This window comes from Talpa europaea (assembly GCF_964194135.1).
Source record: "Talpa europaea genome assembly, chromosome: 3".
Lineage (NCBI taxonomy): Eukaryota > Metazoa > Chordata > Mammalia > Eulipotyphla > Talpidae > Talpa > Talpa europaea.
In genome coordinates, this window is record NC_140069.1 from 115,893,932 (window position 1) to 115,908,188 (window position 14,257).

General features: G+C 38.3%; 1 protein-coding gene across 1 annotated transcript in view; it reads left to right on the forward strand.

The window, feature by feature from the left end:
- The window catches only part of FAM185A (family with sequence similarity 185 member A), a gene marked incomplete at both ends in the record, with an annotated part of 44,283 nt that overhangs the window by 26,226 nt on the left and 3,800 nt on the right, over positions 1–14,257 (forward strand). The window contains one exon of the mRNA XM_084230612.1: positions 1,086–1,220. Coding sequence (XP_084086738.1) covers positions 1,086–1,220 — 135 coding nt within the window. The remainder of the gene's footprint in view (positions 1–1,085; positions 1,221–14,257) is intronic.

The following is a 14,257-nucleotide window of genomic DNA, read 5'->3' on the forward strand; positions in this document are numbered from 1 at the left end:
ACCTCAAAACTTCCAAACTTCCAGCTCCAATTAGGAAGATTGAGAAGCAGGAAATTATTTAGGGGATCTTTGCTGATGTTAAACTAGAAGGCAAACCAGGATCCACAATAAATGCATTCTAAAAGGCATCTTACAGTATTTACAAGGGATGTCATCTTCACCGTTGTCTATAGGAATGGGATTAATGCTTTATGGCAGAGGCCTTTTTACTTTGATATATGAAAAAAGAGAAAGAAAAACCTTAGAAACAGGAATGTTCTGTGAGTTTATATGGCATACCATTATATGTAATTCTGAAATTCCACCCTATAACTAGCAGAGAACTTTTTAATTTCCTCCTTTAGAAGCTTAAATCACTATAATATTGTAGAGGACATAGAGGACAATAAAATGTAGTGTCTTGCCTCAGGTATGCAAAAGCCTGCAAAGAAACATTTAGACAGCTGGAATTGAAATACTCCCTTTTAAAAGTATTATGTGTCCCCGCTCCCCCCCCCCCCACACACACACCTTCTATCCCACTCCTCCATGGTACAGTTGAAAGCACAAATGCTCAGAGTTCTAGTTGTATTGTAAGATCACAATCCTGTAATTTGATGAGGTAGCAGTGTTAAAATACAGTAAATAGGAAAATGGACTTTGTTATTAAAGGATCTGATTTCAACACAACTTTTAGTGGAAGCTTGAGCTAGTTCTCATCCTATAAAACTGAATGATAATGTAATTAATGTGTCTCTCTCAAGGTGTCTTCAATATTCAGTTAATGGCAAATTCTATTTATAAGCTACAGGTGTAGAAACCACTTTGCTGGAATTAAATGAGGTGACTAGGACTGCTGACAAAAGCAGAAATAGTTGTTCATAATGTCCTAGTGATTCATGCTCTTTACGAAAGTTACCATGAATGAGTTAGGAGTAAAGAAACTTTGACTACCTGGAAGTAAGGAAAAGACATTGATGTTTAAATAAAATAAGCTGAGGAGTAAAGACAGTGTATGAGGAGCAATGCTACTCTTTCAGTCATTTCTGTAGTAGGCTTGGACACTTTTGATTTCATTTATCAGTTTTACTTTAAATTTATTATAGGCTCTATTCTTATCAAGGTTGCATCCTCTCTTCAAGCTCACTTACAGTTATCAGGAAAAGAGGTTGATATGGATTCCGAAGTCCATGTTCAAGAAATGACTGAAGCTCATAAAGATGATTGTGTAACAATTACTGGTAAGGAGCCTATGCTTGCTTATGTAAGATAAGTAGTCACTATTTACACATAATAGAAATATGTTATTCTTAACTGCAGCTTTCGTCATTTATTCCTTTCCATTGATACATTTTTCCTTTGAATTGCTTATTAGATAATTCCTAATTATCTCTGACTGCATTAGTGGCTGATACTATTTTTAAAAATATCTATTGTATAGATTATACATATACAGAGTGAAAAAAATTCTGGTAAAGAATCCTTTAATCTTAACAGAATGAAAATGAGAAGGACAATGAAATTAAAGTGTGTGTATGCATGTATTGCTAAAGTTTTAACTATCTAGAAAGCATTAGTGGCTGATACTATTTCTAAAAATATTTATTGTATAGAAAATACATATACAGAGTGAAAAAAATGCTGGTAAAGTATCTTTAATCTTAACAGAATGAAATTGAGGACAATGAAATTAAAGTGTGTGCATGCATGAATTGCTAAAGGTTTAACTATCTAGAAAGTATGAGAGGGCAGGTGGTGATGATAGGGTGTCTTCATAGGATCAAGTTTCAGTTTTAAATATTTATGTTATGTGTCTTTTCTTAAAAGTCTGTTAAAAACATTGACATTAACCCCCCTCCTCAAGGGAATCACAGGAATAAAAATAACATCTATACAGTGCCAGATCTCATCCGTGCCCAATGAAATGTTCATTATATAGTGACAATATGATGAAAAATAAGCCTATTAAATGGGAAAAGAATGAATTTGTGATCCAATCTCTTGAGTTTGATAAGGAGCCAGTAGAGTTGCCCTTTTTTGGTCACAGTAATCTAAAGCTATACTGCAAATGTGTTTAAAAATGATGCTCTAAGTGATATCATAATCAAATTATTTTACATATGTTAATAATGTTTATAAATTGAAACTATTTTATCATTTTTCATTGTTATTCATAGAATCATATACCCAAATCTAAAACCAAATTTATATTTGGCTTTAATTTAGTTTTAAAACCCTGTTCTCATCACTTTAACCATAGTAAAAATACCTTATTAAATAATTTAAGAACAATTACCTGTCCTATCATTGGATGAAATCAGTATCTGCAGATCTGATCTCTCAATTAAGTTCTTGCCCATTTCCATTCCACCTGCACCAGCACCATCTCAGACTTAAAAACAAACATTGTCTTTCTCGAGCATAGCTTTTCCTTCTCCTAATACCTGTGTTTTCTCTTTTTTTCAGTCAAAGATAAAATATGGTCTTTCTGCCATTTGAGGAGCTTATATCCTAATGAGGCAAGATTAACAAACCAGTTGCAAACCAGAATTCACTAAAGTAGACTAAATTTTATAGTAAGATATGTGTTATGTGTACTTTGAAAGCATGGAGGTGTCTTGTCTAAATTAGACAAGCACTTTGAGTTTGAGGAAGTGAGAGAAGTTGAATGTAACTATAGTATAGAGGGTAAGGAGGAAAGTTACTAAGAGAATTTGGGAGAGTTCAGGTCATACAAGGGCCAATTTGGATTTTATATTAAGTACATGCAAAGGTAGTAAAAGGTTTTAATTACATAATCAGATCTGTGTATTAGAAAAGATCACTGAATGTTGAGTGTGGAAAGATTAGAAAGTACAATGGTGAATGAAGGAAAAGCTAATTAGCAGGTTACTGTAGTAATTCAGGAGAAAGAATTCAGTGGCAAAGATCCACAATGACCTTAAATTCAGCAGACAGATTAGACTTTCAATTTGAGGGGCGGAGCAACATGGCGGCGAGGAGACGCTGCGAGTAAGATCTCCCATTAAAAAAAAAGTTAATAGGGAGGAAAAGCGGCAGGTCCCAGTGACAAGCGGGACACGGAAGATGAACGGGTGACTCCAGCAAACTGCCCGAAGAAGAAAGTTGACATAAAAGAGGACCAGAAGGGAGGAAAGCGCAGAACCCTGCTCCCCTCCCCCACCCACAGAGTCGGCACACTCCGACCCGCAGAGAGGAGGGAAAAAAAAAAAAACAAACTAAAACGACCAACAAGAACAAACTACGCAGCAAGCGGGACTGTGAGTGGAAAGGAACTATTTCAGCCACCACACCCCGTGAACGGGAGCTGTGGAGAACCCTGCAGGATCCGCCGCAGAGGTGAGCTCCAGGCGCCATTAAAGAGAGACCCCGCCCCCCAGGAGGAGACCAGCACCAGCACACAGCCCCGGGCTGCCCGGTAAGCTTGCACGGAAAAGCGGCGCGCTGGAAAAGCAGACACGGATCGGGATCGGGATTGCGCGGAAAAGCAGCGCGGATCGGAATCGGGATCAGGCGGAAAAGCAGTGCGGTTGAAAAGCAAACGCGGATCCGGATCGCAGCTGCCCAGGTCCCCGCGCCTGCAACCTAGGCTTGCGGGGAGACACGCGGAGGCCCTCACTGAGTGAGCAGGAACCAGGCGCCCAGGCACTGGAGCGGGATTCAAAAGGCGCCATTCCCACGCCACTGAACTGGGCTACAGCCCACGTCCTGGAACTGAGGGCTTTGAAACTGAGACCCGGGGCACGAAATTAGGGGCGTGGGTTCCCCACGACGGTGGGGCACAAGGCAGCCACAGCACCCCAAAGCCGTTGAGGTTTACCCTACCATTCCCGCTCTGATCCCTGTCCCACGGGGTGGAAAATCAGCTCCCCAAGGGCTCTAGGAGAGATCTCTGGCGCCACCTAGCGACTTGAAGCCAGCAGAGGCTCCTGGAGGAGCCAGTGGCCAGCTGGGGAGTTAGCCCACGCTGGGCCCCTTCCGACCAGTAGTCTGAGCCCACAGGGGGAGCGAGCACCCACAGCCGGGGCAGACCAGGCACGCAGAAGAGTGTGCCTGAGACCGGACGCGCAGGGAGTGTGTCCCACATCACTATTTTAGAACAGGGACATTTCTTCAGTAAAGACTACCTGCAGAAGGCTTCCTCAGGAGCCAGAGGTGAGCGGGGGAAGTTCGCCCACGCCAGACCCCCTCTGGCCTGCAGTCCAAGCCCAGAGGGGGAGCAGGAACCCACCGCCGGGACAGACCAGGAGCACAGGGGAGTGAGTCCCCACATCGGCATTTTAGAACAGGGACCTTTCTCCAGTAAAGACTGCTTGAAACTGACATATGGCTCCTGGAGGAACCAGAGGGGAGCAGAGAAGCTCACCCAAGATGCCGGCCAGTCCCAACAACACAGTGTCCCAACGCATACGGCAAATTAGAAAACAGACAGTAGGGAGGAGAAGAACCACACGCAACCTAGCAACTCCCCAGGGAAAAAGCACACCACAAAAAGAAAACCAGCCCCCAGATTGCAATGACAGTAACTTGGAAGAACTTCTGAGCCTTCCAGAAAGAGAATTTAAAATTGCCGTGATTAAAAAACTGACAGAAGTCATAAAGGAAAACAATGATAAGGGAAAAATAATCAACGATCAGAAGAATGAAATTGAGTCCCTAAAGAGGGAAGTAAAAGAAATGCAGGAGATCAAAGAATTAATGGAAGAACTAAAGAATTCTGGCAAAAGCAATGAAAGCAGAATAGATGAAAGGGAAGAACGAATAAGTACTCTTGAAGACACAGAAATAAAAAGAACCAAAACAGAAAAGGAAAGAGAAGTATGAAGGAAAAAGAACGAAGAAAGACTTCTGGAACTATCTGACTCCATGAGGAAAGGAAATATAAGAGTTATAGGAATACCAGAAGGAGAGGAGAGAGACGTAGGAACAGAGAAAATATTCAAAGAGATAATTGAAGAGAACTTCCCAAATGTGAAGAAGGAGCTGAAAATTGATATACAAGAAGCAAGAAGAACACCAAACTTCCACGACGAAAGGAAAAATACAGCAAGACACATAATAGTAAAGCTCCCAAGAATCCAGGACAAGGAAAAAATAATGAGGCTGGCAAGAGGGAAGAAACAGATAACATTCAAAGGAAAGCCAATCAGGCTGACATCAGACTTCTCTGAAGAAACACTACGGGCAAGGAGAGAGTGGAGGGACATAGTCAACAGACTCCAAGAAAACAGATGCCAACCAAGAATACTCTATCCCGCAAAGCTCTCCTTCCTCTTTGAAGAAAGAATATGGACCTTCCCAGACAAACAGAAACTCCGGAATTTCATTGCAACTGAACCCCCACTCCAAAAAATACTACAAGGAGTCCTAAAGCCAGAACCTCAGAGGGACGAATAACATTGAAAGAAGGCCAAAAAAAAAAAAGTTATTAAAAGAATAAATAAATAATATCAAAGGAAAGACAATCACAATGGCAAATACAGATGCTAACATATCAATATTAACTCTAAATGTAAATGGACTAAACTCTTCAATAAAAAGACACAGAGTTGCAGCCTGGATTAAGAAACAAAACCCAACCTTTTGCTGTCTCCAGGAAACACATTTAGCTACAAAAGATAAAAATAGGCTCAAAGTTAAAGGATGGAAAACAATCCTACAAGCAAATGGACCAAAAAAGAAAGCAGGAACAGCTATACTTATATCAGATAAAACAGATTTCAAACTCAAAAAGATAAAAAGAGACCCCAATGGTCACTACATTATGATCAAGGGGACAATACTTCAAGAAGAAATAACACTCATTAACATATACTCACCAAACGAAGGAGCACCAAAATATATCAGACAACTGTTGTCCTCTCTGAAAACAGACATCAGAGAAAACACATACGTAGTGGGAGACTTCAACACACCACTATCAACAATGGATAGATCAACAAGACAAAAAATAAGTAAAGAAACCAAAGCTCTAAATAAGGACCTAGAGCAATTGGGCTTAATAGACATCTATAGAACACTAAACCCCAAAAAAACGGAGTACACATTTTTCTCAAGCGCACACGGATCATTCTCCAGGATCGATCACATACTGGGGCACAAGACAAACATCAACAGATACACCAAGATTGAAATCATATCAACCATCTTTTCTGACCATGAAGGCATCAAACTAGAAATAAACCATAAAAAGAAGGCAAGGAACTTTCCTACCTCATGGAGATTAAAAACCACACTACTGGAAGACCACTGGAATAATGAGGAGATCAAAGAAGAAATCAAAAAATTTTTTGAATTGAACGACAAGGAGGACACCAATATCCTAAATGTATGGGATGCAGCAAAAGCAGTAATAAGAGGAAAATATATAGCAATAGAAGCTCACATCAAGAAACAAGAAGGAACTCAAACAACCTAATCTCGAAGCTCAAAGATCTAGAAAAAGAACAACAAAAAAACCCCAAAACCAGTAGAAGAAAAGAAATAATAAAAACCAAAGCAGAAGTAAATGAAATTGAAACTAGAAAAACAATCCAAAAGATCAATGAAACCAAGAGCTGGTTCTTTGAAAAAATCAATAAAATAGACAAACCCCTAGCCAGGCTCACAAAGGAAAAAAGGGAGAAAGCACAAATAAACAGGATCATCAATGAAAGAGGAGAAATCACAACGGACACAGGAGAAATCAAAAGAATAATCAGTAACAACTATGAACAGTTATATGGAAACAAGTTTAACAATCTAGAGGAGATGGACAAATTCCTACAACTCTACAATCACCCAAAGCTAGATAAAGAAGAAATAGAACACCTAAACAGACCAATTACAAGCAGCGAAATTGAAATGGTAATCAAAAACCTCCCCAAAAACAAAAGCCCAGGACCTGATGGATTTACAAATGAATTCTACCAAACATTCAGAGACGAATTAGTGCCTATCCTTCACAAACGCTTCCCAAAAATTGAGAAGGAAGGGACAATACCAAACACGTTCTATGAAGCCAACATTACACCAATACCAAAACCGAACAAGGACAACACAAAAAAGGAAAACTACAGGCCAATCTCCCTAATGAACACTGATGCAAAAATCCTCAATAAAATTTTAGCTATCAGAATCCAACAATGTATCCATAAGATAATTCACCACGACCAAGTAGGATTCATTCCAGGGACACAAGGATGGTTCAACATCCGAAAATCAATCAACGTTATCCAACACATCAACTAAAAGAAATATAAAAACCATATGATAATATCAATAGATGCTGAGAAAGCTTTCGACAAAGTGCAACACCCATTCATGATAAAAGCCCTTGAAATTCTTGGGATACAAGGAACATACCTCAACATCATAAAGGCCATCTATGACAAGCCAACAGCCAGTATCATTCTCAATGGTGAAAAGCTGAAAGCAATTCCATTAAGATCTGGAATAAGACAAGGATGTCCACTCTAACCACTGCTTTTCAATATAATACTGGAAGTCCTAGCCAGAGCAATAAGACAAGAGAAAGACATCCAAGGAATCCAAATAGGAAAAGAAGTCAAGCTATCACTATTTGCAGATGATATGATAATATACATAGAGAACCCCAAAAACTCCACAGAAAAGCTAATTCAACTCATCAATCAGTTCAGTAAAGTGGCAGGATACAAAATCAACATGCAAAAGTCAGTAGCCTTCCTATACACAAACAATAAATCTGAAGAAGAAGAAATCAAAAAAACCATCCCTTTTTTTATTGAAACAAAAAAAAATCAAATATTTGGGAATAAATCTAACAAAAGAGGTAAAGGACCTATACAAAGAAAACTATAAAACACTGTTAAAAGAAATAGAAGAAGACACAAAGAAATGGAAAGACATCCCCTGCTCATGGATTGGAAGAATAAACATTATTAAAATGGCCATCCTTCCAAAAGCAATATACAGATTCAATGCTATTCCAATCAAAATTTCAATGTCATTCTTCAAAGAAATAGAACAATTATTGATGAAATTCATATGGAATCACAAAAAACCCCGAATAGCCAAAGCTCTCCTGAAAAAAAAAGAAGGGAATGGAGGCATTACACTCCCAGACTTCAAACTATACTACAAAGCCATAATCATCAAAACTGCATGATATTGGAACAAGAACAGACATACAGACCAATGGAATCGAATAGAAAATCCAGAAATAAACCCACAGATTTATGGTCAACTAATCTTTGACAAAGGAGCAAAGACTATGCATTGGAGCAAAGAAAGTTTGTTCAATAAATGGTGCTGGGAAAACTGGGTCGCTACATGCAAAAGAATGAAGCTTGACCACTACCTCACACCATACACAAAAATCAACTCAAAATGGATTAAAGAACTAGACATAAGACCTGAAACCATAAAATACATAGAAGGAAATATAGGCGAAACACTACGTGATTTGCACATCAAAGACATCTTTACAGACATATCACCCAAAGCAGTGATAGTGAAGGCAAAGATAAACAGCTGGGACTACATCAAATTAAAGAGCTTCTGCACAGCAAAAGAGACAATAACAAAAACAAAGAGAAACCCCACCAACTGGGAGAACATTTTTGCACCCAACACTAATGATAAAGGACTGATCACAAAAATCTGCAAAGAGCTGATGAGACTCAACAACAACAAAGCAAATAATCCAGTCAAAAAATGGGCAGAAGAGCTAAAAAGAAACTTCTCTGAAGAGGAAATGCAAATGGCCAACAGGCATATGAAAAAATGTTCAACATCACTTGTCATCAGGGAAATGCAAATCAAAACTACCATGAGATACCATCTTACACCAGTGAGAATGGCACATATTAAAAAAACTAGCAACAACAAATGTTGGTGAAGGTGTGGAGAAAAAGGAACTCTTCTGCACTGTTGGTGGGAGTGCAAACTGGTCCAACCACTGTGGAAAGCTGTGTGGAGATTTCTGGACCTACTAAACATAGAGCTTCCATATGATCCAGCAATTCCACTTCTAGGTATTTACCCAAAGGACACAGAAACATCAATTCCAAAGAACAACTGCACCCCTATGTTTATAGCAGCACTGTTTACAATAGCTAAGCTTTGGAAAGAACCCAAATGCCCAAAAATAGATGACTGGATCAAGAAGATGTGGTACATATACACCATGGAATATTACTCAGCATTCAAAAAAGATAAACACATGCAATTTGCAGCAAAATGGATGGCGCTGGAAGGGATCATGCTCAGCGAAATAAGCCAGAAAGAAAAAGAAAAATACCAGATGGTCTCACTCATAGCAGGAATCTAGAAAACTTAACTAAGGGACCAGGAAAATGAATAACTATAAGAAAGTGAAAATCAAAATCAACAAAAAACTATGAACCAGAGACATTTTGGGGGGGGGCGGGGACGGGAGGGGAGGGATTGGGGTCAGAATGGGGGGGCTGCAATTGTATGGGGAATATAAAAATAAAATTTATTATTTAAAAAAATAGACTTTCAATATATTTTGATTGAAGATATAGATGAATGAGGTAGATGCATCCTTCATTGGTTATTATGAAGCTCAGCCTATTTAATTCTCTAAGTGTTGTCTGTTACTGTGTGATATACTCTGATCCCTACTTCTTAAACCAGAAGATCCAAGTTGCAGAATGAAGTAAATTTCCTTATCAGCACTGATCAGCAGTTTATTGGAAATGGTAAATGATACACTCACCAAGGTTGGACCCCAGCTGGATCTGTAAGGTTGTCTTTGATGTTAGATTAAAACTGTCATAACAGTAATGCAGAGGTGCTTCAGATAAAGACAAAGCAGCCTCTTTTGGAGAGAGCTGTATGAACAAATGATGGGGCTTTGAGAAACTTTCATATTTTGATTTTAAAACCACCATGGCTAAAAGACTACAGAACTTGTTTATCAAGTAGATGGAATAATTTAAGAAGCCTAGAAAATCAAGACAGCTTTTCTGTGATGATTTTCAATCTGAAAACCAATTTTGGAAATAATGAGCAGTTTTATATGTGAATTGTTATTATAGGCAGCTGAGCTCAGCTCATTTGGGCCTTCCTTACAGAGCCTATGAGGCAGAGAAACAGAAATACCCTCACTGCAGAGAGGTCTGGATTGTAGCTGTAGCATGACTTTTGCATGATTTCTGCAAGAAGCATTACCAGTAAAATTTAGTCCCTTGGGCTCAGGCTTCCACGGGATTTGATATTTCAGTCCTTTAATTTTGTTTCCTGCTTCATGGTTTCCCCTGCTGTTGTTGTCACTGAAAAATAATTGTTGTATAATTCTTAAAGTGATTTACAAGTATATTTTGCTATTTGAGGTTAAAAAAAGTAAAAAGCCTCCCAGGCTGAAATATTTACCTGCCCCCAAACTGCACAGTGTATATTCTTTAGAGGGAGGTTGTATTTTTGAGACCTTATGAGATCCTTGATCCTAAGTTTTTTGCTCAACCCAGAAATAACAGATTCAACAGGTGGTGAATGCTTAGGTTAAGATATTTCTAAGAATAAGCCTCCTTCTCTATTAGGTTTTAGACTTGGTTTATCAATTTAGATATGAAACCTTGCTTTGTATAGCAAGGTGTTCTCCAAACCCAGAAATGTATGTAGTAAAGTCCTTTTGTTTTAAAGTTCCACAATTTAGATGTTTTGAGAGTATTAAGATAAAGTTTGTTGCCAGCCAAGTGATAGTTGTCAGTGTCTACATAGTATGGAAAGTGACATTTCTGGGTTTATTTTAGTCAAACTAGAAATATAAAGCATATAAAAAATAAATTCATCTAGGATCAAAATAGGCCATTGAGTCAGAATAGAATTCTCAGCTTCTTTTTAAACCAGAGTTATACATTTAATGGTGTTGTGATTTATAATGGAACACTGATTGAGGGTTGGAAAAGAGATTAAAATGGGACTAAACCCACAGGATGCTACTCTTAAAATCAAGAGACAGTGTTTCTATGCATATTGGGGGGTAGGAGATAGAAAATGCAGTCTTTTGATAATGATATGACTTATAGAAATAAATTTCTTAGAATACAGTGATGTTTTGGTTTTCTCTAAGCTTGAAACACATATAGATGTTTTTCAGGACTACATGGAAGTTAATAGAATGAAGAATGCTGTGAGGTTTATGGCTGTCTACTTAAAGACCAGGTTTTGTTTCTGTTCATCTGCAAACTTTATAAGGCCAGATAGTAAATATGTTAGATTTTACAGTCTACATGTGGTTTCTGTTGCATATTCTTTTTTGTTATTTTTATAACCTTTAAAAAAATGTAAAATTAATTTTTAACTCTCATAAACCAGATTTGACTTGTGGGCTATAGTTTGCAGACCCCTCAAAATAGAGGCCATGATCTTAGACCATCTGAATTGTTTATAAATGCCTAGGGTTTTTTGGTTTGTTTATTTTTGTTTTGTATTTATTTTCATTATTCAAAAACTATTGGACCAACTCTTACCCTGAATGAGATCTTCTAGTGGTGAAGAAAAAATGATTGTGTACATAAAAGTGGAATCATGTAAGGCTTTAGAAAACACAACCATAGGTGATAGTACAATGGCAGATAAAAACACAAAGCAATGTTCAACATCTCTAGCCATTATGAAGTGCAAATTAAAAGCAGAATGAGATACTACTATATACCTGTTAAAATGACTAAAATTAAAAAGTGCTGATAAGAGCAAATGCTGGCAAGGATGTAGAGAGATTGTATCTCTTCTACTTTGTTGTTGGGAATGTAAAATGATACTGCTCAAGGAAATTAGGTGTAGCCAAATAAGTCAGAAAGAAAAGGACAAATAGTGTATGGTTTCACATATATGGGTGAAATGACGAGTCAAAGCAGACAGACAGAGCTGACGGAGCAAAGCAATTAAAAACTATCGGACACTGGTAACCTACATGAGGTTTGTATTTTAAGAGGGAGGTGGGTTGAAGAAAAGGTCAAAGGGGTAGATGGTGAGGGAAAAATAATAAACAATATTTATTTATTTTTATTATTATTTATTTTTTACATAATTGCTCATTTTTAAACAGTATTTGCTTCCTGTGCACCATCACCACAGTCCCCTGTGCTGCTCCCTCCCTCCCTTCAATCCTTCTCCCTTCTTCTCCCCTACAGGATGTCTCTGGTTTATAATTGTCTGTTTGTGTTTTGTTGTGTTTTGTATTGTTATTATTTCCCCCCCCCGATGTCTTATTTGGTTCCCCTATATTCCTCCTATAAGTGAAACCACCCAATATTTTTCTGTTTCCTCTAATTTATTTCATTGAGCATAATACCTTCTAGCTCCATCCATGTTGCAGCGAATGGCATGAGTTTATCTTTTTTGATTGCTGAGTAATATTCCATTGTCTATATATACCACATCTTCTCGATCCAGTCATCTATTTTTGGGCATTTGGGGTGTTTCCAGGATAAACCGTATTTAAAATCTAGAATTGAGGGCCTCCCTGGTAGTGCAGGCAGTTAAGTGCCGCACTGTAAGGCTGTCCGCAGCCTCTGCAGCACGGGTTCAATCCCACATGGCGCAGCAGACCTCTCCTGTCTCGCCCGCTGCTCCCCTCAGCAGTGTATTTCATCAGTCTGCCTGTTCTGTTCCCCGCTCTGTCTCTGGTCAGTCCTCTCACCCTCCCGCACATCTGGCCTGTACCCCGGTTCTTGTATAAATAAATAAATCTTTAAAAAAATAAACTCTAGAATTGAATAAATGTTCAGTGAATATGAAGGACTAAAAAAATAAAAAGCAAGGTTGAATGAGAAGGGTATGATTGAGCCAGAAGAATATTCAGATTTTCTGATTTTCAAATCTCACTTGACAGTATAAAAATAAAATAGGAAATTATTAGTTTTCCTTCCATTGTATGTTATTTTTCACTGTAGACTTATGAAATTATATTTATAGGGATACATTAAAATACATTTTAATTCATAGAATTCTCAGAATTAAGGCAGTTATTTCAAATAACTTTGTGTAGAGAGGTCTGAAGATTTGACTTTGCTTTTGTTTAACCTGGATTTCTTAAAAAGAAAAAAGGATTATATAGTTACAGCAGAAGGGACTTCCTTTGTAGTGATAGAACAGTTCTGTATTTTGATTATAAAGTTGGTAAAAAAAAAAAGTGGTAAAATCTGAATATGATCTTTAAGTCTAATTGTACTTTACCAAACATTTATCTGGATCTGATAATGCACTGGAGTTGTATGTCTCCATTGGGGTACTGGGAAATGGGTGCACAGCCTCCCTGTGTTCTGTTTTTGCAACTTCTGGTACGTCTTTATTTCAAAGCAAGAAGAGTAAGCAGAAAGGGAAGTCAGAGAAAGAGTGACAAATAGAAGAAGAGGGAGGAAGAAAAAGAAAAAAATGAAAACTTTTAGGCAAAAAGGGAGGGGAAACAGTACTGACTTATCCTTCCACCTAAAACAATAACAGAATTTTTTATTTTATTATTATTTTTTAAAGATTTATTTATTTATTTATACAAGCACTGGGTACAGTCAAAAGTGCGGGAGGGGGGTGAGAGAATTCACCAGAGCCAGAGCAGGGAGCAGAACAGGCAGAAGGACCGAAATACACTGCTGAGGGGAGCAGTGGACGGCAGGAGAGGTCTGCGCGCCATGTGGAACCCTCGCCGGCGGTCGGAGATCGAACCGGCGCTGCAGAGGCTGCGGGCAGCTTCGCAACCCAGCACTCAACCACTGCGCCACCGGGGAGGCCCAATAACAGAATTTTTTAAACAAAATACATTAAAAAAAAATTCAAGACACTAGATATCTGGCAGAGAAAGGGATCGCAAAGATCTGAAACAATAACTTCTTGGTCACTGTCTTAAAAGATTCTAGGCTGTAATAAAGGGAAAGGAAATAAATGTGGTGCCCAGCAGACGCCCTGAAATGCTGTGATGAGAATCCATGGAGACGAAGACTGCCAGAGTTCATAGGACAAACAGTACCAGGATAATTGGAACTTGGTGTTTACACAGGTCCAGGAATAATGCCTGTGTTACCTTGTCAGACTGGAAAGATTCAGTGAGTTGGTTTAGAGCACTTAGTTGCAAACAGTTAACTGTAGGCTGAACACTTCTCTAGAATTGCCTAGCAAATTATAAAAAAGATAAAAACAATCTGTTTCCAAGTCACTTAGCTGCATTCCTGAGCAAAGCTCAAGATTTACAGGAGTCAAAAATATCTAGCACAAACAAAAAAATTCACAATTTCTGGCATCCAACCAAAAATTATCAGATATGCAAAGAAGC